This window comes from Epinephelus lanceolatus, chromosome 8 (assembly GCF_041903045.1).
Source record: "Epinephelus lanceolatus isolate andai-2023 chromosome 8, ASM4190304v1, whole genome shotgun sequence".
NCBI classification, from domain to species: domain Eukaryota; kingdom Metazoa; phylum Chordata; class Actinopteri; order Perciformes; family Serranidae; genus Epinephelus; species Epinephelus lanceolatus.
The window spans coordinates 11,794,697-11,821,060 of NC_135741.1; the positions used below are offsets into that span (position 1 = coordinate 11,794,697).

Here is a 26,364-nt window from a genome sequence, read left to right on the forward strand (position 1 = left end):
GGGGGCTGAACCTAAATATGGTGGGCGAGTCATGTATCTTGTAGGTGGGTCACATAGCTGCTTCAGCTGCAGCCATTCATACTTGTATCATTGAGCCCACACAGCAAGCGCAAGAGACTTTCACTGGCCAAGCTACTTATGGTTTAGCTCTCCGCGAACTTGAATGGGGATAAAATGATTTAATCGTGCAGCTCTTCTAGACTTTACAAATGTTATCAGACCGAATGGATCAAATTCTGATAGTGAAACGAATCATTTTGCATAGGATTTGCCGCTCAAAAAAAAATCATACACTGGTTTACAACCTTTCTTTCAGAATGTAAGTCTATGGGAAAAAGTATTTTTGGCCCCAACTGAATCGTGAGGGACTCGGATGTTGTAAGTCCACAGTTTGGCCGCTACAAAATTGGCTTCAAAGCCCAGTGCACTTCCAGTGGACCTGATACAGACTACCGCCACCTGCGTACCTATGTGCTAGTTGGCCATTGGCTGTAGTATTTGCGGTTTGCTCAAGTGCAACTTTTTAGCTGAGACACAGACGATGTGAGGCAATGCAACAGTCAACCTTATGATGTCGGTTTGGTGTGTCTGGGCCTTTAGACTGTCCACTTGTCCACCCTTCTTTTTCGCCTTGTGCATTGACAGTGATGTCCAAAATTAAATCTGACAAGCTAGTACAGACTTCTGTGCAGGATACAATGGATCACGCTCTACACATGTGAGAGGTAAAGCATCATGAAAATGGCTTGAAAGCGTTTTTCCTGGCTGGTTTCGGTCCATTTAACCAGATGAATTGGAAGTGGGGTTAAGTGTATTGTTTATTGTGAAGTTTATGACTGCTGTAAATCTGCATTTGTGATAATGGAAGGCTGAATGTCAAAATGCAGCTTCAATACAACAGTATTGTGAAAGTGTGTAGGCTACTGTCTTCCTGTTTGGGACGATACATAATGTTATCAGACACACAAACCCTGTCAGTCTCAGTCATGAGCTTTCCTCCAATCTGAACATTTTAGGTTGGGGCATTTAAGCAGTGGTGTAGTGGAGGGTATCACAGGCTCATGGGGGATACCAGCCTCTTTTTCTGGCAGATAACAGTATATCCACTTAACACCCAAAAAGCCTTTGGAGTACATAGAAGAGTATCCCCACTTCCTCCTTGGTAACCAACCTGTCTACTTAGTAGTACACCCACCTCATCAACCACCACTACACCACTGCATTTAAGGTATGCTACTTAATATTACCCCCACAGACTTTGTGTTTCAGAGTGCTGCTGCATCCCTGCAGACAGATATTTGTGCCAAGGTGTGAAGCAGCTTCTGTTCGTCCTATCAAAACACTTTGGCACTTTTTTTTATCCCTCCCTCCCTATCTGCCTCCGATGTGATCTCAGACTGTGGTGACAGAGAGCAGGGGGTTGTAGACTTTCTTCCCATCAGCAGACCTGGTCCCATGGGCAAGTAGCTCTTGTATCGTGATCCAGTTGTCCAGGATTCTGCGACTCCGCTTCTTCATGCTCCTGCGGTGGCACAGCTCCAGGATGGATGCGGGTTCCTGCTGCTGTGTCGACCCCTGCTGGCCTCCCCCGCTGCCGCCCTGGTCCCTGTCACGCTCTCTCAAACAGTCGAGGCGGCTCTGCATCATGAACTCCCTGCGGCGCCGCTGCTCTCGGGCCCTCAGCAGCTGCTGCTTGCGCTCCTCTTTGCTCCAGTAACGGCCCATCTTCATCTCACTCACAGCATCATCATCCGTGGTCATGCCACTGCGCTCCTCTCTGATCTTCATGGCGCGTGCCTTCAGGAGGCGATCCCTCACTGGGCGTTTGGCCACATAGCGAGAGCCATCACTGCGGATCTTCACCTTCCACTCCATACGAGGGGATGCAGGCAACAGTGGAGGGGACAAGGGTACAGCACTTGGGTCCTGGACAATGTCTTTACATGTGCTCCCCAAGCTCATTGGGCTGGCGTCGCCCCAAGTCTCCATGCTGCCCTCTCTGGGAGTGTCTCTGAGACCATTAAGGCGCTCAGAGGTGGAAGGAGACCTCAGCTGCATGCAGCTCAGGTAGTGCTGGGGCGGCTTTGTGTCAGTGTGACGGCGGGACAGGTAAGGACTGTTCTCTGCACTGTATCCACCAGCCCTCTCAGCTGTCCCGTTAGCTTTGGGGTTACGTCTCACCTCTCCATCTGAGCCCCGCCTGGTCCCTCTATCCCGAGGCAGAGACCTAACCTTAGCTCCAGGACTGGACGTCTTAGCTTCAGCTCGTCTTCTGTTAGAGTGGGGAGAGTAGGGTTGGTTGAGGTTTGCTTGTGTCCTGTCCCCTCTTTCAGCCCGGCTACCTCTCTGCCTAGTGGAGGTTGGAAACTGTGTACCAGCTTGGAGAAGAGGCTCTCCTCTCTCCAGGCTCTGTGTAGAGGGTGATGGATACTGTTCATTGACCAGAGGGGTGCTCCTGCAACTTTCCCCTCCAGTGTTGTATGCACTTGTACTGTCCTTATCAGAGCGCTCCCTCTCAGGGAGCTCATTGATGTCTGACAGAGCGTGGTGACAGGTCTCCTCGCTGACCAGAGTACCAGTAATGTCCAAGCGTCCTGCTCCAGCCCCTGCACTTGCTCCATTCTTGTCCTCAAGAGGCCAAGCCTTCAGACAACGCTCCCTCAGCTGCTGCATCTTCTGTGCCCTCAAGATGTTACGACACTTGAACTCCAAGTGGCGTAGTTCTTCCTCCAGGAGGGCCATCTCATGCTGCGTCAGGCTTTCATTCCTGTTCACATCCAGTGAGACACCACCTTCCTCTGGTACCGGCCCCTGATCTCCCAGGAGCATCAGAGCATTACTGTTCTTCTCATAGTAACACTTGATTTCCAGGAGCTCTTTGTACCTCTCACACTCTTCCTCAGTCAGCCCAGGCATCATCATCCTCATTGGATCTGCCATGTAGGTCCTCTCCAATCGTTCCATGTGTTCCAGCCCTCCCCCGTTAACACAGTCCAGTCCTAAGAGAGAGTCAGTGCTGAACTGGAGGTCTTGGGAGTGCAGCAAGGGTGGAGTGTCCCCTCGACCAGACAAAAACTTGCGCATGCTGCCAGGTGTATTGGTGGCGTTCGTATTGGAGGCACTAGTGTGGTCATCTCCCAGAAGGTCGTGTTCTGAAGACTCCTCATAGCGTGTGCTTTCATCTGTACGGCCCACCCCACTGTCCAGCTCCTGGCTGTTGCTCAGCACAGTCTGGAGCAAATCAGGTGAATCCCTGTTTATTGAGTGACCATGATTACCAAGTACACTCCCATCAACAAGGTCACCCGGTCCAGCACCCGAGACAGAGGTGCTGTTCTTCAGTCTGTGGCTGCAGGGCAGGTGAACAGCGTTGTCCAGTGGCTCCAGGTCCAGCTCATCTGGGTCCAACTGGTTGTCATTCTGACGGGTGAAGGTGTATCAGGGTGCAAGTTGTTGAATTTAGTTGATGGCATTAAGGTGGAGGTGTAAAGTTGATTGTCGAAGAGACAAACAAAAGAAAAAGGAAAAGTACACATTAGAATATTGTTGTACATCTATGAGTTGTATGAGAGTTTGTCAGTTGTTTGACATAGTTTTGGTGTTGTTTAACACGGCCCCTTATGACTTCAATTCATCAAGAATTTTCTCTGTTTTTGGATTCTTCATTCACCGTGGAGGCATGTGTTATAAACAAAGATTTCTTCACACAAATTCAGCATAACACAGGTCAAGTAGTTTATATAGAAATGGTCATTTGGGGGGGCGAAGTGTTCCTTTAATGTTGAGTGCAGCACCTCTCTGAACTGATTTAAGAGTAGTTCACTTTTTTGACACTAGATGGAGCCAGTGCTGTGTGAGATTTTAACATCTTTCTACCCTGCTGTTACATTTGATTTCCATTGAGTTATGTGTCTACAGAGAAAAACAAAAGTCATACCTCATGTTTAGACTGCAGCTAAATATGAGCTACCTGATAGGAAAGTATTCAGTACTAGAGGATGAAGTGTCCATCCAGAATGATCCGATCGTTAGAGATGAATAACACTTTTATATTTCATAACGTTGTTTTTGATCTGTTTACTTTGCTTGACATCCCCTCAAAAGCTGATCAAATATAATGCAAATGCCTGAGCTTGAATAAGTAAACAATTCAGTCCTCAGAGCGCAGTTGATCTTAGCTAATTGGTTTAATTTGAATGTGAGTTGCATGCAGACTACAGACAAAAGTATTGATTATCTTCATTCTTATTCTCTGACAGCCCCTTCAGTTCCCTCTCTTCCTCCCTCAAGACAACAGATCAAGCTTTAATCTCTGCTTTTGCATTTCCCTCTGATGATTCTCTGTCCTCCCCTCGCTCACTTGAATGTTAATGTGGGACCATGCCTTAGCAATATAAATCTTGTCAGCCTTTCACAGGTAGTACTTGTGCTCATCTCTCTCTGTACAAGGACACATTTAAACATAGGAGAGGCTATTTATGTGTGCGTGTGTGTTTGACTTTGACCATTTTAATGAGCGGCTTTTAAATCTGCCCTTTAGCTCCTTCTGTACAAATGCAGCCAGCATACAGATTTTTGTCTTTTCACATATACTGCCTCCAGCTGCGGCTTGTTTTTCTTTTTTTGTTTTTTTACAGCCGTATGCAGAGAAAATCCATTTGCTTGTGTCGACATGTGTCAAGTTGTGTGTTTACAAGTCATTTGGCAGAGGTGTGTTATTGAGGGGCATCCAGTGTGCTTTGCAATGTCCCCATATCTGCTACAAGAGTGACCTTGAGGGAAACAAAGAGGTGCCACATTTGCACTGTGAGCACAAGCACTATTTGTCTTTGCCTCTCTCTTCACACTATCTGTGTCCTCATCATGTTTTTGCACCTCTTTGCTTTTCTGCCTCCGTGCAGCTTGCAGGCTACAAAGCAGAGCACCACGCTCTTTCTCGTGTTCCCAGTTTCTTCTCTTTCTGTTCTGAATCTTAGAGCAACACCTTCTTATACACACACATGTAAACTAATTTGAGGGCAATAAAGAGAGAAGAATGCATTTTTTTAAGGCCAGTATTCAGACTGAGCCTTGCAGCGTGCTCCCCCAAGACTGCATATCCAATTTCCTCACCTCTATCTCGGGTCGTGCAAGGAGCAGGGAGACATTAGTGCTGTCCTCTCTGGTGAGAATAGCTACTGCCTCCTCTCTGTCCTGGATGTCCACTCCATTTATCTGAGAGGGAAAGAGGAGAATAATATTGAGCTGATAACGAAAGACCCTTTACACCAAGATTCAATTAAATTTCTCGAGCCAGAAAATGGTTAGGGAAAAAAAAATCTCTCTTTAACTTAATAGCACAAGTAATGACATTCAACCTCTTATGAAAGAATTCAGAAGAAACGCTGCACTATGAGCAATTTCCTTTAATATGTGAGTAAGGCTGGATTAAAATGGACTTGACTCCAGCTCTATTCTGGACCAGGGGTTATCTAAGACTTCAGCTTCATGCATTACATAACTAATAAAAGTAAAAAAAAAAAAAACTGTTGCTGTGAGGAGTTATACAACCCTGTGGTATTGATAGCATCATATAAGGGACTGTTAGTTATGAGAGGGGAGAGGGTGGTGCAAAATGGAGGAGGCACTTTAAATATTTTCTTAAGCACTGGAGAGGGAAATATTTTTTTTTTAATTTGCCTAAGGGGAGGGGCATTCAACTTTACGTGGATGTATTTTGTATATTTTTGGGGGAAAATTTATCACACACCATTTATCATAGTTAAAGAAAATCACGAACAGTGTCAGCTGCAAACGGCAAACTACCAAGTATCATCAGGGTCAATGAAAGCATTGCGGATAGTGACGTTATTCTAAATATGACTAATTTATTTTGAAGCATTCTATCAACATGACACTGTATAATCAAGATCAGTCTCTTGTTTGTCACTGTTTTGACAGGTTTTGGGGTGACTGTAGCTCAGAGGTAGAGGGGGTTTTTGATCCTCGGCTCCTCCGGTCCTTATGTCGAAGTATCCTTGAGCAAGATACTGAAACCCAAACTGCTCCTGATGGCTGCTCCATCAGTGTGTGAGTGTTAAAAACTGAGTAGCAGGTGGCACCTTGTACGGTAGCCTCAGCCACCAGTGTATGAATGTGGGTTCAATGTGACTCTTTGAGTGGTCGTAAGACTAGAAAGGCGCTATACAAGGCAGTCAATTTACCATTTACCATTTGACCAATGCCCTGGTGCTCGCTCACAACTACAGAATGCAAGCACCAGAGCGCAAGCAACGGGATGCTGACTTCAGTGGAGTTAACAACCTCAAACAAGTGTCACTAACAATAAGATTTTCTGAAAGTTACACACAGAATCTTTAAGAAATTAGCTGTTTGTTTTGGCGGTAACTCCCTCCATGCTGTTTGCTTGTTGCATTGGCTCCATACCTACATTTCCTGTGAATATACAGAAATATCACAATATTCATGGTGGAGGGAAGTTCGTGCATTTTCCCCCAGTAAATGAGGGAGGCTCAAGGAGAAATATTTGCAGCTCCGTGAAGGGTCAAGATAAAAAACAACAACAAAAAAACAGACTCCTTCTCTGATAAATAAAGTAATTCCCTAAAGGAATCTAGCCCCACTAAACTATTTAGGAAACCTGTACCTGTAGTATTCTGTCTCCCTTGCGGATACGTCCATCTATTGCTGCGATACTGTTTGGGTTCACCTGTAGGGAAAAAAATGATTTTTTTAGGTGTGTAAAGAAATGTGAAAGATTTATTAAATATCAAATTTTATAGCACTAACCTCTCCTACATATATCCCCAGGTCCTCCTCATCGTCGGTTCTGTAACACACTGTCAGCCCGAGTTTATCCTGCTGACGAGACTTATATAACTCCACCTCCTGAAGCAGTTAGAGAAAAGTTTGAGAATGTCAGACAGAGAGCAGTGGAGCAGCTTTCGGCACGAGTTTAAAGGTCCAGTGTGTAGGATTTAGGGGGGTATACTGGCAGAAATGGACTATTATATAATACGTTTGTTTTCTTTAGTGTATAATCACCTGAAAATAAGGATTGTTGTGTTTTTGTTACCTTAGAATGAGCTGTTTATATTTGCCATGCTGCACCAGAATGTTTCTACAGTAGCCCAGAACAAATTTAACATTTTGGCATCAGCCCAAACTTTTAAATAAACTTTAAATGTCTTTAAATGTTTTTAACGCAAAACTGCTTTATTCAGTGTTTTACCCGTTGAAATCACAGGGTCTGTTTGTTTTGGACAGGAAGAGACCTCTGCAGATAATTAGTCTCCAGTTAAAAACCTCCTGAACAATGATCATTGAAGGAATTCTAACCAGGAGAAGTTTCAGCTAGTTGCAATCTGTGGTCCTCACCACTAGATGCCACTAAATCCCCCTAAATCTTTCTCACTGCTCCTTTAAGTAGCTGAAGGGCTCTCACCTCATATTCCAGCTCATCCTGCCGGTCCACTTCATGCTGAGTGATGTCGAAGTAATCAGTGGGGTCGTAGTATACGGGCTCTATAAAGCTGAGAATGACAAGAATCAGAATATTTCAGTAATTCGAATGTGTGAACAGAATGACATGGACTAGAACCAAGACGGCAGATGAGCTCTGGTCTGACAGTTGGACGTGCTGCAGAGGCCTATTATACGACTCCCACTCACAGTTCGTTGAATAGATACGGCTCCAGTAACGGCGGTAGTGGAGGGGACGGCGGAGGGTCGGGTGGGGGTGGAGCTCCGCAGGGATGCTGGCTGCTCTTGCCGAGAGTCAACATATGCTGGAAGCTGATGTCCGTCTGGGTGCAGCTGTCTACACAGTCGGCCATGCCCATGGTCACTGGCACTAGCCCTCCAGGGGCTCCCGCCAGACCTGCACGTCTGCGGGCCCCCCGCCGCAGTATGTTAGACAGCACGGGGTCCCGTATGTCCAGGGTGGGATCCCCAGAAAGGCGGGATAGCTCCTTTCCATTCACCTGGAAAACACAGTGTGTTGGGATCAAATGGTGCCGGAGCAGGAAGAGGAGAAGAAGAGGAAAAGAGAGGGGGGACAAACTGAGTTAAAGGAGAATTAGTGCAGGGATAAAGAAACCAGGTGTTAAAGGAGGGTTTTATGAAATCTAGTTTTGCTTTCTCTGACACAGAGAAATGCAAAATACACAACAAACAGACAAAGGTTTGGAAAGTGGGCAGCAATCTCTGTTGTGTAATTAACCAGATAGACGCTGGCATGAATAACAGGATGGCAGTGGTGGAAAAAGTACTTCTACTTAAGTACTATACTTAAGTACAATTCTGACGTACTTGTGTTTTACTTTGGTGGCTCCATTTATGCTACTTTATACTTCAGCTCCACTACATTTCAGTGGAAGGTATTGTGCTTTTTTTTTTAGCTCCACTGCATTTATCTGACAGCTAAAGCTACTTTGCAAATTAAAGGCTCTACAAACCCACACAGACGTTTTTTATCACTCTGGCTGATTAAACCTCTGCTCAGGTCTGTGTCAGAGCTTTGCTGGCAAATTACAAGTCACCAAGTGCTCTGTGGCTGAATCTAAGGCTGAATCCAAATGTCTGGACTTCACCACACTTGCAGACTCGCGGACTTTGCGGGCGTGTTCCCGGGAAGTCTGGGAGTGCTGAGGGCTGTCCAAAGCTACAATTCATCCAGTCCACAAGGGGCCTCAAGCGGACATTCTGTAGACTTATGCAGACTTCACTAATTCAATAACTCACCTTTAATTTAAATCAAGCGTGACGCTGTGGTTTGTACAACCGACAAAAAAAAGATAAATTGCCAATTAAAATGCTACTTCAGTTGCATAGGCCAGAAATAATATTCAACCACATCATGATACAGAGATATGTAGTATAGTATAAAGTATAGGCTATAGAGGGAAGGGAAATTAATTTGATTATTTCAGAATGAATAATTTAACTATGCGGCTCCGAAAGACTTTCTAAATGTTATCTGGCTGCATGGATCAAATTCTGATAGTGAAAGTCATTTTGTGAAGTTGTGATGCTCAATAATTGTACACACTGATGTACAGACGTCTCTTTTACAATGTAAGTCTATGGGGAAAAGTCTTTGGGCCAGTGGGCATCAGGTGACGGATGTACTTCCACCCTTTGGCCTCTATGAAAATTGGCTTCGAAGAGCAGCATACTTTCCAGGGGCCTGGTCTGCACCCAAAGCGGATTGTCTGGAAGTCTGCCGAAAGTCCGCTTGATGCCCCTTGGTGACTGGATGAATGTGGATTTGGACAGCCCTCAGCACCCGCAGACTCCCTGAGAACGCTCCCTCACAGTCTGTGAGTGGGGATTCAGCCATTTGAGGAAAATGTCAAGCAAGTGAAGCCCTAATTAGGCAAGTGAAATCACCTGCATGGGTGGATTATTGGTGTGCAGAGCCTTTAGGTGAGAGCAGAACTTTTACTTGAAACAAGTGTTTTTTCACTGCTGTATTTCAACTTTTACTTAAATAAAACATATATTTCTACCACTGCAGGAACAGAGGAAGACAGGAGGATGGACAGACCCACATCAGGAGTTGTATCGAACAGGCAAGGTTAGTTCAAAGTAAAACTGCCTCAAGAAAACACAGAGAACAGGAGGGGGAACTACAGCTACACACACCTACAGAAAGAAGAACTGAGGTTATGTTTGTTAATAGAAAAACTAGAAAGATACACTCCAGCCAACATGTAAGTGAATTTAAACTGTCACACGGCTGATAATGTTTCTTCAGGCACACAGAGACCAAAAAAAAAAAACAGGTTTATATCTAAAAGGTTTCGACACCACATCACACCAAGCAGCAGAGCAGAGAGCTTTATACTGAGACCTTTAATCGACCGGCAGCGTCAAAAGAGCACAACATGTTGTTTATGTGACCCTTCTGTGGAGAGAGGGAAAGAGAGCAAGGAAATGGTGCAGTTAGAAAGTAATTACAACTGTGAACAGTTGGAAAATGGCAAGGTCTTCGTGAAAACTTTTTTTTATAAAGGACCAGAGGTTAAAAAACATATATTTAACAGTAACAGAGATAAAAATGTGTTTCCCTTAGTACATTAGTTTTGTACACTCTGTTCCTCCTCTTCTACAAAACACTGTTATCTTTCTTTTGTCTGAATCAGAGCTGGTTCCTCTCTGCAAATATATTTAAACAACAAAACATATTTATATTCTGGAGAAACCGTTTGATTTCCCCCCTCTGTTTTGAGCAAGAAGAGCTTCACTGACAAAATATTCTAATGTAATTTGTGCCGGAGCGTCACGCTTTCAGACATTTTAAATCGCAGAAATGAAACACTTAAAGCTGGCACATACAGTGTGTTTGATATTTCCTCTTCTTTACACAGCTCTCTCTGTCTGCTTGTGGGCTTTGTTAGTTCATTCACACAGTTCTCCCATATACAGTGGCATCACAATATGAGTCCTGACACTCTGGTGTTGTTGAGAGTCAAATCATGTGGTGTATGAAACACCTTCTCTCTCTCCCACCGCGGCTGGTTCACACAGCAAGAAGGAGGGAAAGGGCCATTAATAATGAAAGGTTATTGAAAATAAATCTGCAGGAGGAATCAAAACAGGGATTTGACTTCAGGGTCACTGAACCAAAACATTGCTGGTCAAATCAAGCAGGACTTTACACAAACCTTTAGGAGACAGATTCATTCAGTATTTATACCTGTTTTAAGATACGTTAGCGGTGTAGCTCTGTCTGTTAACCGCTTTAGTCCAGACTCAAATATCTCAACTATTGGATAGTTTGCTATTAAATTTGGTGTAGACATTCATGGTTCCCAGAGGATGAATCCTAACAACTGTGGGGATCCCTTGACCTTCCTGTAGCGCCAGCAGCAGGTCACAATCTAAACTTATCCAGTGAAATGTCTCGACATGAATTACGTGAATTGGCACCAAGTGACAACTTGAGTGTGAGGCTGAAAATGAAGCAAACGCTTAAGTGCCAAAAACTGCAGTTCCTCTAATGGCCACTTGAGGCTGGCTCCAAAAGTAAACCAATCCCAACAGACCTTCATGTTAAAATGCTCAACTTTACAGCAGAAATAAACATATTTACAGCCTGGTACAAAAAGCAGACCTGGACTCTACAGTTAAATTTTGTGTGCATGACAACTGTACAGGAGGTGGATAACTCTTTATGATAAGGGTACAAATCAAATACTTACTAAGCAGTATTTAACCATAGCATGACTAATGATTAACCTATGCATGAATTAATGCAGGATGTATCATGAATTCCTGTTGCTCGTGATTAACAAATGATAAAGTCACAATGACTTCATGTGATTAGTTCACACTCAATAGATCATCAACTAGATGTTAATTCACAGTTACTGTCACTGTTACAGCTGGTGGAGCATATGCTTTTATTTTATATTATCTATCTGTCCATCCATCCATCCCCTCAGAAGCCTGGGAGTTTGAGTATCTTAGCTGTTCCTAGGACTGCACTCTTCTGGACAAAGACCTTAGATTTGTACCTGGAATCGGCTGGAGCCACTCTCCCAGTTTGGGGGTCACAGCCCTGAGTGCTTCGATTACCACTGGCACCACTGTTGCCTTTACAACACACATATTTTCTAGCTCCTGTTTCAGCCCTTGGTGTACTGTACGGATTAAGACTACTAACTTTGACGCAGAAGATCAAGGCATCGCTTCCTGATCAGGTTGGGGCAACATATATCCAGTCTTAGGCAAGGTTCTTAATGTTGCTAGCAAATACAAGAGTCCTACCAGCTCGGATATTGCCCAAGTCAACAAGGTCCGTGTCGGGTGTTGAAAAACCAGGGCAACCTGATAAGAAATGGGCTACTGGAACAAGACATAGATGGACTAGAGCAGAGAACATGAAGCTGTTGGAGATCTATATTAAAGCTACTGTTTTGCTTTCAGAGTGGGCTTGAGCAAATCTTGAAATCAACATGGAGTAACTGTGAATTAACATTTCTTAGCTAATGATTTATAAAGTGTGAACCTGGATTAATTCATGCATATAATCATCACGACTCATCAGTTAAACATTCATATTTAGTTAAACACTTAAGTATCTGATTTGTACACTCAGTATAAAGTGTTACAGGGGGGTGCATTTTTATTTAAATGTTATCAAGGCTTCAAGTTAGGCATAATTTAGGGCACAACTGCTTTGAGTAACTGGCTGCCTGATGATTGCGTTCTCAGGTTCTTAGTCAGACCGACCTTTCGCTCCTCCACAGCGTCACCCTCTTGTCCAAAAATGGTCACTTCAGGCTCCAAAAATCCAAGATGGCGACAGGCAAAATGCCAAACTGAAGCCCAGAAACCAATGAGTGACGTCACAGTGGCTGTGTCCATTGTTTTTATAATGTCTATGATTGCTGCCAATATTTATTTTTGCAAACGTTCATAAGGTGTAATGAGAGCAGGTCAAAATTGTAATATGTTTATAAGCATTATACCTTTGGCTCAAAGCACTGCTCAGCCCCTCAGAGCTGCGTGGCTGTCCACTGTTGGATCAAATTTAATAGAAACATTTAACACATTTTCAATTGAGCTCATAAAGACAAATCCTCCTGATGTCATTACAGGAGACAGACAGCAACATGATGATGTTCGCAGGCGGTTACTGAGCCAGACAGCCTTTGTAAAGTGTCATTCATGCTGCACTCAGTCAGCGACCTTGGCTGTCTGCGACTCTCCACATCTTTACCGCCCTGCTTCATTCTCCCACTCCCTCTCTCTTCTCTTGTCCCCTTCCAGTAATTGCATGTCAAATCAATGTTCCCCTGTGCAGCCAAGCACAAAAACTTTCTTGCCACATTCAGCCCCTGCTCCCTTTGGTTCTCTCTCATAGCCGCCACACCGCCACCGCCACCGCCCCTCTGGTCTATCTTTCCTGCTTTGCCATTGTGTCTCCGTGCCTGCAGTCATTCTCCTTTCTGTTCTCTTTCTCCCATATCCTGCTTCTTCTCTGCCCTGTTTTCTTACGCCATGCTGCCTCAGCAGTTCTGTCTTCTCTGTCCCTTCCCCAGAGATGATAACCCACCCTCCCACTCCTCTATTTTCATCTATTGCAGCCGGGTCCATCTCCTAGTGTGTGTTTGTCCTTCCTCACACTAATGTTCCTTCATAAATCTTGCTGTCTCTCCTAATGAGCCTCTTCACTTGGAGACAAATAAGATGCTTCCTCCCTACATGGCCTATTGGTGATAAAGGAATTAATACTCTGTGGTTTTTTATGTTAGATTAGAGGAAAAACGCACCTTAACATCGCTCACCAACGTGCATTTTTATTTCTGCTCTCACCTCATTATTTTTTTTGGTTGGACTGCAGCATGTGAGGCCAGTCCTATAAATATGAAGGCCTGAGTAGGTGATGGTCAGAGTGAGAGATGACCTAAGTGTGTACATTGGCCGTAGCTCTTTTGAAATTAATAGGCAATGAAAGTCCTGTACTAATGCATTTCTCATTTTCTGTACCTCTGATAGCATGGTGAAATTAGCAAGCTAGCTAAAAAACTAATTGAGGGTGTGTGCAGAAATACTCAATCTTGCATAACAAACTGGATCGTTCGTTAATTTGGAGAGCTTTTGGTGCTAGCTAGCTTGTTTGTCTCATTTTCTGTAACCACTGTAACGTTAGCATAAAAGCATGGTGGAATTAGCAAGCTAGCTAGCTAGGTAGGTATCAAAGTATCATGAACGCTTGTTTGCTACAGAGTGTATTTTCTGCAGTAATCCAAAAAAGGAAAAAAAATAAATAAACATATGCTTTTTGGCAAGGAAACTAGGGCGACGCTAACTTCTGCGTCAGGAAACATCATCCCTGGGGCACTCTGTACAGTGATTATTGCAGAAAATAAGCTGGCAAACAGACATTTATGACACTTACACATTTTGTTCATCAAGATAATCTTTACAAATTAACACCACTTTTTGGATTTTTGAAATTCAAATGCAATCATCAGAAATAAAAAGCTAACGTTAGGCTATAAACAAACTACACCATGGGTGCATGACCTAAAATCCCAAATATAACGAGTCTCATTTAGCCACTTGTTAGCGACCGCCTTTTTTGAAGACATGTAAAAGCTTCAAAATTCGTGGGTAGGGTATTAACTGACGTATTTTATGTTGTAGAACAAAATGTGAAAGTCTGTTAAGCTTTTAAACAGACCTTATTTCAGGCATCTAACAAAAAACCCAAAACTCAATGACTTCTAGACGAGGAAACCGGGAATGCTAAAATGCAAAAACATTTCCAGGTTTTAGGGCTCATTCTTGGGGCACCCTATAAGCATGGTGGAATTAGCTCTCTAACTAGCCAGCCATGGTCGAAATGGCAGTTTTGGACTGAGGAAAGAAAGGATCGACTCGTCAGTTTGTCTGAGGAACAGCTTTGTCTGTATGACACAAACCTCAAATTTATGAGTAATATTATTCACTTCCGAACAGGTGCTGCCACCATTATGAGAAGAAAATGGAAATAAGATGTTGGAATAAGTGGTGCCACCTCAGTACAAACCTGTAACTAGAGTTCAACCAGTTAATCAGTTTGGCCGAATAATCAGCGGCCAGAGGACATTATAAAAATGATTGTAGCGGCAGAACTTGGCTCTGATCAAGGCCAAAAGTTGTGTTAAATGATCAGTGGGTACAGCTTCAGAGAAAGCAGGTCCCTCTGCTGTGTGAGTGTGTCTAAGTGTACTGTTCTTTGTTTTAACATGGATTTACATGGATTTTTGGGCTGGACCACAAACAGTGGGGTAAACTTTGTGACTGAGTGACCCAGTGATGGCAGCCAGAATTGGACCAGCTGATTTGGCCCGATTCTGAGGCATCATTCATACCGAGTCTCAGCCCAGTCAGGCAACCGGACGCGGCCCGCCTAATTTCATCCGGCATGCCTAGTTTGGGCCGATGCTGGGCCAGGTCATCTCTAATAATGGCCCAATGATGGCAGTGTCGGCAGCCGGAATCGGGCCAGCTGATTTGGCCTGATTCTGGGGCGTCATTCATACCGAGTCTTGGCTGAGTTGGCCAACCGGATGCAGCCTGGCTAATTTTATCCAGCATGCCGAGTTAAGGCCGATGCTGGGCCAGGTAATTTCTGATAACATCCCAGAGGTGACAGTGTCGGCAGCTGGAATCAGGGCCAGCTGATTTGGCCCGATTCTGGGGCGTCATTCATACCGAGTCTCAGCTGAGTTGGCCAACTGGATGCAGCCTGGCTAATCTTATCCAGCATGCCGCTGTTAAAGCTGAGTTAAAGCTGAGTTTGGGCCAGGTCATTTTGGCTACCTAGAGAATGTTGCCACTTCCTGTTTCAAATTAAAAGCCTTCTTGCATTTCTTACACGGCCCAGCTATTTACTATATTTTGACCCAGTCTTGTTTCTCTCCAAACAACAGGAGCAATCTATTGTTTGTGCTCGTGACCACACAGCCCAGCTCTCCAGGATCAGAGAGAGGCTATTAGGATACAGCTCCACGGTCATGAGTGACAGGTATGAATACAGAAAGAGGGTAAGAGGGGAGCGGAGGATTTCTCATTCATTATCAATGAGAGGTGCTGAGATTGCTTTGAAGATGACTTCATCCAGGGTAATGGTTGTTGTATCTTAGACCTGACTTGATGGAGAATCCATTATAATCTTAACATGCTCTGTTCTCTATTATCTCTGGGTTAGTAGGTCATTACATACATCTGCTGTTTATAAGCGACACAAGCCATGCAAATAATGAACCCTCGGGTGCACACGCCCATCCCTACACACACACATCCAAATTCTGTTTATCTGTGCAAAAAACATAGAATTGAAATTCAGAGAGATAGTAAAGCCTCCATAGTTCACAGTAGGGGGCGGGCGGTGGTGGTAGTATCAGCGGTGGCTGTGGAGCTGAGGGTGGGGATGGGGGTGATGTGGGTAGAGATGAAAGAGATGCAAAGAGTTCAAAGTGTAGAAAGAGAAAGCAAAGGCAGAGAGACACTGACAGAGTGCACAGGGAGTGAGGAGGTAGGGAGGTGATGGGAGGGGTAATGATGCAGGAGAAATGTAGAAAACAAGCTTTCCAGGAATTGCCGGGTGAATGTAAATAGCGAGCACGCCTGGCTCTGAGTTCACTACTTGTATGTAAACACAATGGAGGCTCATGGGAAATTACTAAGTGGTTGATGCATAATTAGTTTTTATCTGAAAGCCCTTTAAAGAGCAAATTAATCTCGCGTGCTGAACAACAGGCTGAGATGAAACAAGAAGGGGACGACTCACTCCACACTGACACACATTATCCCAAACACAGTGTGTGGAAAAATACACAAACAACTAAAGTCTTAATCTGAAACGTGCCCTCATGGTGACTATTTCCCTCTCAGCATCTCATCTTTTCCCAAACCTGGATTTACGTGCAGTGTTAATGCAAAAGCTCCTGCATGACCCCGCTCAACATATTGAGTTCCACTTGTTCAGTAATTGATTTTTCTCATCTCTCATGCTTTGAAGGATGCAGCAGTCACCTCCTCAGAAAATCAATTAATCTGGAGACGGAGCTGACCTACCCCGGCTATAACCCCTGTTGTTTGATATCACTGAGCTAATTTAAATGAACAAGCAGGGAGTGGTTGGCCTATTACAAACTGATAACAGTGAGAAGATATTGATTTAAAGCATTCTTTGAAATGTTGGCGATGGAGCTAACAAGCCTCAGCGGGAGGACATGAATATACATAATTTATCAATTCATTCATCAGTTAGAACAAAAGCAGAATTATGGGCAGGTTTTTTTTTTTTGTTATTGGAGGTGGTTGACGAAGAGCGAGTAGGTCTGGAGGACATGTCACAGACTATATGACCTTACAATATTGCCCTCCACCCTTTCTTTTTCTCTGTCACTCCTGTCCTATTAAATGAGAGATGAGAGTGACATCCTCTCCATCCTCTTTGTCTCGTGTCTGTGTCAGTCACACGCCTGAGATGTCTGCGAGGGAAAGAGCAGGAACCTGACAGACGCATACGTATTACACACACCTGCACTTCATTTTAGAAAACTGACACACTCCTGAGCTGATGAGCCAGGAGGTAACGAGCAATCTGCCAGATGATGTAATTAGATTAACTGTTTAATTAAGTAAAACAGAAGATAGTCATGAAGCACTCATGTCACATCTTGTGCTTTGATATGTATGTTTCTGCAACCATGGATATGTTACATGTGTGTATCTTATATGTTGAGTGACAACGTATATGAGCTGATGACAGCATTGGCAGGTGGATGGGATGATGGATGATGTGATACCAAGGGGAGACACCTGCAGACTACTACAGACTCATGTTTGACACCAAAACAACAACAACAAAACCAGCAGCTTTTTAGCCACCAGTCATGTTTTTTTAGTGACACACTGCTGTGTTTAAAATGGGGATAGTGGTACAAATAAACTATTTTTTCATCATTGCGTTTCCAGCTGGGGTTGTGCCATTATAACCAGGTATTTTAAGCCTCTCATGATCTTTTCCAAAACATAACCAAGTGGTTTTTGTGCCTAAATCTAACCACACGTTAATCATAGCATTGTAGAAATGTAAAGTTCCAACATATATCTGCTACATACTAATGTGCAAATGTAAGATTTCTGTGGTTTGGGCCTCCATTTAATAAGTGGTCTCTGACACATTATATTGCAGTTGTAAACACATACAAGTGTTTATTGAACAACCTGAACTCCTGCTGTGAAGCTCCAGAGGATGCTGGTGTACAAACAGATAATGACTGGGAATATGACATGTTACACAAATGTTTTATAACGTGTTCATAGGAGAGGTTATAATTGTTGAAAATATTGCACATTAACAAACACTTAAATGTCCTAATATCTGCTTATAACTACATTATAATGTCTTACAAATTACTTATTATATACGTATTGACTGTTTATTGATGCTACATTAGGAATGTTTAAGTAAAGTGTTACTGATTGAATTACAGGACATTACATTACATTCAGTATTTGGAAATATATCTCAAGTGAAAACTGCAGTGACAGTATTACTTGTAAATTTTGGAGCGATGGACAACATAGCAGGACTACCTGACAGTGTAACGCAACATAACACAATAACCCTGCAATGCATAATGCCTTTGAGAAACTATAATAAGAAAGTAATGTTGAGGCACACGTGTGGTGCTTACATTCAATGTTATTACCTTAAACTTTCCTAAAATCTAGTATGAAAAGTGACAAAAAAAATGTCTTTGTTAACTAAAATAAAAAACAAAATCTAGACTTTAGATTAAAAAAAAAAACTAACAAATTATACTGTGTACTTACAAAACTAACTAAAATAAAAGTAAAGGATATACAAGAAATGTCAAGTTTTAGTCTTTGTATAGTTGGTCAAATTTATCAAAACAACAAACATGAGGAGGCATTTGTGCATATGTTTATTGAGAGTTGGATATCTGCGTGACTGTGGTTTAACTGACTTGACAAAGTATGTTTTATTGTAAAACCTATTTTGAACTTCTTTAATCCTGCCCCTGACAAATGACTCCCATATCATTAAAAAAAACAAATAAGACTAAACATTTAGAAACAATAAAAACTAAACTGAAATGAGCAAATCCACACTGAAAACTAAACCGTTATAGCTTTGCTCTCATCACATTTCATTATCAGGTGTTTTTTTGTTATTTTGTCCACCTCCAGTATGCACAATATGTTCACATGTGGGTATCTATCTCATTCACACTCATACACACACACACACACACACACACACACACACACACACACACACGTTGGCGTGAACACAACCGTGCAGCTAATGTCAGCCGGTCATTTGTATGTATTGATTCTCATCAGTTTGCCTCTTGTGGCTGTCAGCATGTTTCTTGGTGTCATTGTGAATAAAAGCACATTAGGTTTGTTTAATGACGTCGGTTGCCATGGAAACAGCCTCCCGCTTTACACTGATGGAGGAGAGAGAAAGAAGGGAGTGGCTGAAGGGCTCGGGGGGGGCAGAGGTTTACTGTGTGTGTATGTGGGCAGGTACTCTGTAAAATGTGTATAAAGTATAATATCTCGCTCCAAACGGTTTATGTGCACGTATTTCTACAACTGAGGCTGTAATCCATCAGCTCAACAACAATATGCCTTTTCACTGGGGGCTATAGGAGGCAAAATTGATCAGAAACATGCCAATGGGTGTGTACCAACCACGAGCGTGCAGCGTATGTGTTAGCAGAGACCCAATGTATAATGCATGATTTCTATTCCTTTGGCATGAGAAGCAAGTGTTTTGATATAGTCAAATTTAACAGCCTGGTTTTGCAGCCTGATGTAGCTGTAAGCTGTTTAATGCTGAATTTATTGTCTAAAGACAGTTACTCAGTAGACTGCGTCTAATTTGAAGGTGTAATTATACATGTTAGTTAAGGAAAACAGCTCAAAGCTGAAAACCTCTAAAGGGGAAAGCCATGAAATGCGTGGGGGGTGTAATTATGTTTCCTCTTTTATGCTGATTTTTTTATGATTGGACACAGTATACCTCCATCTTTTGCTTGGCATGATCTTTGGATTAATCAGCCATCTGCACAGCAAGAATTGCTGTTTGTAATCATTACATGTAATAACTCCGTTTAAATTTCACGGAGAAAGAAAAACAACTACCAGCTCATGCTGCTTATATGAGACCTCAAGGTTTCACAGAATCTGTTCTCATTGCATCCTCTGAAAGCCAAAGGCTGTGGCTCTGATTCAGTGCTCCATCTGCGTTTGTTCCCTCTGTCTCATGCTCCCCTGCTCCCTGCCAGCAATGTCGTTTCAGGCTCACCAGACCACAATATATGCAGCTCCAACACCTCAAAATATCTGCTCTACATACACAACCACAGTTCGTACAATAGATTCACATGCAACATGACAACTGCTCTGCATGCACCAAATCATACGACATATCTCCTGCCATCAGCGTTCGCTCCACTCATCGCCACGCCCGTCTGGGAACCACGTGCAGATACTAAGGCTGACAGAGCTGGGAGCGTTTCTGGGATGACAGACTTCTAGGGACTCAACCTTCCAGCACAGTTGACCTCACATCGCCAAATCGGTTGGATTATTAGATTTCCACTTTCAAAGACGTTGACCTGCATGCGCTCAGTGTCATTACTGCTGACCCCTGTTAGATAAGGTCACTGATTATGGGGTGCACTGATTTTATGATCGCATCCGAGAGTGCGCACACTATCTGGCTCCTCTGTTTCTAGCACTTCACCCCGGGGCTTTGTGAAGTCATTCAAGCCTTTCTATGCACCCTGGCTCCATGACGAGCTCAAGTCACTTACTCAAAGGGCAAATAGCAGAAATGAAACACTTTCCCTCCCTCTTTTATTTGTCTATCTCGACTCTATTTCCCCCTTTGACTCATTATCCTGCCTCAATTTGGACTCAGCCAACCTCCATATATCCCTCTCTCTTGGCATCGCCTCTGGCACCAGATGCAGCCCAGTTAACTGGCCCACACCCTGACGCCAACATGCCACTGAGCCCCAGCTGAGGCTCCTGGTGCCACAGATACTATATTTGTTGCGCTGCATACCCATGAGTGCCAAGCATTTTTCATGCTTAGTAAGCATGGGACTTATTTCGGTCACCGCGTGTATCATCGAGTCACCGGGCAGGAGCCTCCTAAGGCACCGCACAGCCAGATGAGCTTACTCACATACAGTCTGTGGTCCCAGTTGGCAGGTGGTGCTGAGGCTGTAACCGTGGCAACCCCTCTCTCCCATAACACTTTAGCCCGGCTTTAACAACCCATCCATCCTGCTGCCTCCGTGGCTCTGCACCACTCTACTTCCTCCACACCGGCGTGTCTCTCTATCTTACGCAATTAAGCTCTGCTCTCTGATCGTAATCATTGTAATCACAGTGAAGCATCGTTATCATAATTATCAGTATTATTATCACTGAATTACTATTTCAATACAGCCCTGCTCAAGAGGTTCAAAGTGATTTGCGCATCTTTTTCTGAGCTAATTTATATATGTAAAAATCTACACTAAAGCCTGAGATGTGTCACATGATGTGGAGCTTTTATTAAACCCATCAGCCATGATTTTAATTCACCTAATCTACCTGAATAATTATATCATGCTATTATCATGTCTTATTTAATTGATATCATGGTGCTAAAGTTTCGACTCATTCATAAAGTGCCTGATGATGCCGTCTTTGACATTAACATCACAACAAATAACCAGTTGCTGGATTCATTTTGGATTCAAAACAGGTTATTAGGAAATTAATGTGTGAATGATTTGGTTTAATTGAGTGTGTCAACATGATGAGGTTGTGTTGATTTTCACTGCAGTTGGGAGCACATGACATTTTCATCAGAGCTGTTTTGAACGTCACTCATCCGGCAGTTGCTGCAAGAAAGAGCCAAGTTAAGACAGAATGACAATGAGAACTTGAAAGAGGAAACACAAAGGGATGCTGGAAGACAGAAAAATAAAAATAAATGAAAACAAGAGAGAGGAGGCAGAGTGCTCACCTGGAACATGACCCTGTATTGTTCCTCGGGCTTTTGAACCACACACATGTTGCACCCCATCGTGACTTTTGATACGGTGCCAGACTGTGCAGGTCCAAAACTGCCCCACTTGACCACCAGTTCTCAAACCAGGACTCTCTCTGTATCAAGGTCTTTGTCTGTGGCAGTGAGAGAGCCCCACCCTCATTCGCAGGCTTGTGGCACACTACACTACTCCTCCTCAGAGTTCACAACACATCCCTGCCAGGGACGGATGCACAGTTTGTTTGGGTCTTCTCCTCTTCTTGTTCACGATTCAAGTGTTATAATCCAGAGTAAAATCTGATGTGGAGACAGTTTCAGAGCTGCAACACCACCTGTTTGTTTCTGTCTCCATCGCAGGCAAAAATGCTGCTTCTTTAAGTTCATGTGCTTGTTGTAGATCGTCCAGTGTCACTTGTAATCTTGTGAGAGAGGCTGTTTCCAAGAGTCCAGCAGGTTTTGTGCTTGTGTCGTTAAATAGATCAGGCAGCTGTTTCAGACTTGTCAAAAGGTGAACCTCGCTGCCTGGTGTTGAAAACTGCAGTATAGAGCAGGTTTCCCCCAGCAGAACTCTAGCTGAACTCCCCCACGCTGTTCCTGAGTTTTTTCACTCGCAGCGCTAAACCTCCAAACAGCACATTTTCAGTGATGCTCTTTGAACAAGGTAGATAGAAACAATACAGCTATCAAAGAACTTGCCTCAGTCCTGTTGTTTTTTTCCTCCTCACTCCCACACCAAGCTTCCCACCTGCTTTCCCCTCTGCTTTCCAGGATCGTTGAAGTAAAGCTGAGTGTGGCTGTTGAGATAACTTCTTCCTGAACACCCTGTCAGGACTCCCCTGCTCTTGTCCTACACTTCAGGCTCTATGCATTGTTACAGGTAATTCCTAATTTAACTTTTAGGGTTTTGCAGGTCAAGTGGTGCAAGGTGGTGCCTGTCACACCCTTAGATCTTTAAGCCCTGTGCAGCAACGATAAGCCCTGTGCCAGGTATACAAGCCCCAAAAACACGCACACCTGCATCAAGACAGACAACAACACATGCTTCTTTCAACTACAAGCACAAGAGCTGCCAAATTTCCTGTAACTGTCAGCAGAACTGCCATCAGTGGAGAAGTCATTTCTCAAATAACACAAGATGCGTAAATAACACATGGCGAAACTGTGATATTGTTATAGTAGACTGCAGCAGGAGCGCGTTGTGTTTATCTGATGTGTTGTCAGATATCATGACAAGTATTAGACCATTGATTCTCCACAGCGTACTCAGTCAGCACTCTGGAAGACCGCTCTAGGCGAGACTGAATGACGGATTATAATTAAATTAGTGACCTCTCAAGCAGAGATCAGACAAGACTCTATCCTGACTGTGTGGAGAAATCAATATCAAACCAGCTCATGGATCAAATGGATTTCGTGCTTTGCGGGGATATTGGGGAAATCAAGATTGTTTATCGCAGCTATCATCAATGCACATCCAAAGATTTCATTTGTTTAGGCAGTATTTGTATTTGTATGATATATTATAGTTGTCCTTGAATAGCTACTATAAATGGCCTCTAACTTCCACTCACATTCAGTTATAGCTTGACTTAAAAGAATACCAAAATCTCAACAGAACTTTCTCAACTGTCCTCCTGTCCCCTTCCTCGCCCCCCGAGTCTCATCACATTTGTTAAACCTTTATCTCCGATCCTCCAGTGACACTCGAGAGTCTTGTCTGAAAGGTCCATCGCCCCGTGTGCTGCTGGCGACAAGGTGTAAGAGCTGCTAATCCTCATTCAAGGCTCCACTACACCTGTATCCTTTCCAGAGGCAGTGTAATCCCAAACTCTGGCTCTCTAACACAAACCACACACACACATACAGTCATATACACACACCGGAAAAGCTATCTCCACTCACTGAGAAGCATGATAACTTGGGGGAAGCTGATAGTCTGGAGAGCGGAGCGCTAAACAAGCGACAGCGAGGTGTCAGACACGCTCAGCAGGCAGGTGTGCTCCAACTGTCACCCCCTCTCCCCGTCTCCATTGCATGTCAATCACCATATACCTCTATCTACCTGAGAATCAGTCCTACATGGTTATAGCAGTGGCGTGTCTGCAATCATCCTCAGCTTGCCATGCTTTCAAAATAAAATACAGCATGAAATGTGACAAATTATTCAGAAAAAAATTCTAAATTCTTCTTTTAAAGCTTTGATTGTGAGATTGTGTCCTCTTGTGGCACCTGTAAAAGTTAGTCCATCTTCAGTTTGCAGCAGGAAAAAAAAAGAAATTCAAGATTGGCAGTCAGTAAGTCCATTTTAATCCTCCTTTTGTCCTCTGGTCAGTCTATCTGAAATATCCACAGGAGGGCATTTGTGTTTAAGAAAAGAAATAAAAACCATGGTGGAGGATTCCAGGTGGTTGTGGTGTTAGAGCAGAGTGCAGCGCCTGTCTCAGGTCAGTGATAAATCACCATCAGCAGCCCCACAAGATGAGAGAAATCACAGACGGCTGATTGGAGGATACTTCTTGGCTTCTCCCCCTTGGGCGCGACGGTAAATGCGCTCCCCCACTGCAGCGGGGGGGAACACAAAAGGCGGTTGTTCCCCAGCGGTGGAGGAGCCTAGTGATCTGGACGCTGCACTACTACTACAGCTGAATACGCATGGATTTTACACTGTATAATTTCTCTCTCTCACCCCCCCCCCCCCCCCCCCCCCCCCCCCCCCCACCACCATCCCTGCCTCTCATTTCCAGGGCTGGGCTACTGCTCTCTTTTCTAGTCCCCCATAATTTTTACCCACACCTCATTTGCTACCCTCTCCCTCCTCCTTACTCACTCCTCTCCCCTGCCTCTCTCTGCTTGTCTGCAGGCAAGAGAGCAAGCACTGGAAAGCCTATGCATAGTGTTTGAGCAGGACAGGACGAGATAACCACCAAAGCTGCATAAAAGTGAATGAAATGTCAAGGTACGCACGCCCTGCACTATCAAGACACACAGACAAGCAGGAAATTGGTTAATTCATCTTGTGGCATGTAAGCATCCCTGTGTCACCTTGACTTGTTATGAGATGGTGTTAGAAAGAGAGGGGTGATTGCACTTTTACATACCAGTAAAAATGCCCAAAGCAGGTAGAGAGCTCACGACTGGCTGTGCATTCAGATGAGGCTCTGCACTGCCACAAAGAAGGAGGGGAAAGAAACACTGGAGGGGAGAAAAAGAGGAAAAACAAGTGAATAACAGGTGTGACAGGATAAATTGAAAGATATGGAAGAGAGCCAAGGGAGAAAATGCAAATGACTGTGTGGGAGAGCAGCGGAGAAGCTGAAGATGGGGTGGAACAACGGTTTTCTGCAGTAATCAGAATGACCTGCTGAGGAGGAGGAGGAGGAGGAGGAGGGGGTGAGGCGACAGAGGCATATGGAGACATTTCATTTTAAGTATCTGCCCAGCCTGAGAGATATTTGTGAGTAAGATTCCTTTCTGCCTGTAAAATCAGAGTGCCACTCACTAGCTAATTTTCAATTTAAAAAAGGCTTTACGGGCACATTTACTGCAGTGCCTCTGCCAAGTACCTCGGGGCGGGAGAAAGGAGGCAGTCCACAGGGCAGACGGGATTAGAGTCACTGATACCAACACGTTAAAAGAATTTTATTTACCACACTCAAGGTTGAGCTTTTTATGGCGATACTGTAATTTCCTACCTGTCATTTTCCTATTTGTCTGTCTTTGTGTGTTTGAACCTTCTCTTTGCCACATCAGAGACTCATTTATCAGCTGCCAAGAAATGAGGAACAACTTCTGTAGCGCGCAGTGCCGTGTCACTTATGTATTTATCTGCGCCTCTCTCTCATAAACACATTTTTACTCTCCTGTCTTGGGATATTTGCTGTTTGAAATTCATGTTGGCTCTTAGTTCAACAGGTTTACACATATTTTAGCCCCCAGAATGCTGCAGAGCCACTGAAACTGAACATGCAATGCTTGTCAGCAGAAAAAATGTTGGCATTGTACATTTCTGTAAACCAAGGATAGTTACATTTGCACATTATTATTTAGCTCAGTGGTTCCCAACTGGTCCAGCCACAGGGTCCAGATTTCTCCTCAGTCATTAGTTCAAGATCCACACAGTTTAATACATTCAGCATCATACTTGCATTTGGCCATGTTGTTGGACTACTTTGCTGTCTCTGTTAAGTAGGTGTTGGTTAGTCACGCACTCTGCAGCAGAAAACAACACTTCAGAATAAAAGTTCCGTGCTGGAAATTTACTGTACTTCAAAATAAAGTGTGTTTTTTACAAACTTGACATGTTTGGGAGTCACTTGTGGCCCATTCAGATTGGACCCAGGACACACTTTTGGACCGTGACCCACCAGACAGATAAGTTGAAACAATACATTTAAACATTACATTTCAACAGCACTGTGGTTAACTCGTGGTTTAGGCACAAAACCCACTTGGTTATGGTTAGGAAATGATCGTACTTTGGCTTAAAGGTCTCATATTATGCTCATATTCAGCTTCATACTTGTATTTTGGGTTTCTGCTAGATCATGTTTACATGCTTTAATGTTCAAAAAACAAGATTATTGTTCTCAAACTGTCTTCCTGGATATACCTGTAATTTACCCTCTGTCGCAGGCACCATTTTTCTATCTTATAGGCCATTTCACTAGAATTACATTTCTAGGCCACAGCTTGGGACCATGTTTATTTTCTGCCATCTGATTTTATTCATAGAGGGGCCATACACATGCAGTGTCTTAAGGTGCAGGTCTTGT

The 26,364-nt window shown here is 43.6% G+C and overlaps 1 protein-coding gene across 2 annotated transcripts; it reads right to left on the reverse strand.

The window, feature by feature from the left end:
• LOC117258402 (PDZ domain-containing protein 4-like) lies at positions 1–23,608 on the reverse strand. Of its 2 annotated transcripts, XM_033629279.2 has the most exons (8): positions 21,569–23,608; positions 9,854–9,907; positions 7,672–7,982; positions 7,445–7,532; positions 6,790–6,888; positions 6,647–6,709; positions 5,113–5,214; positions 1–3,420 (listed from the first exon to the last, which is right to left on the reverse strand). In XM_033629279.2, exons 1-8 carry the CDS (start codon positions 21,626–21,628, stop codon positions 1,393–1,395), a joined length of 2,805 nt encoding a protein of 934 aa, XP_033485170.2. In that variant the 5' UTR covers positions 21,629–23,608; the 3' UTR covers positions 1–1,392. The 2 variants fall into 2 exon arrangements, with proteins under 2 accessions (XP_033485170.2, XP_033485172.2); XM_033629281.2 differs by lacking the exon at positions 9,854–9,907 and having other exon boundaries at positions 21,569–21,755.
• Positions 23,609–26,364: the final 2,756 nt, after the last annotated feature.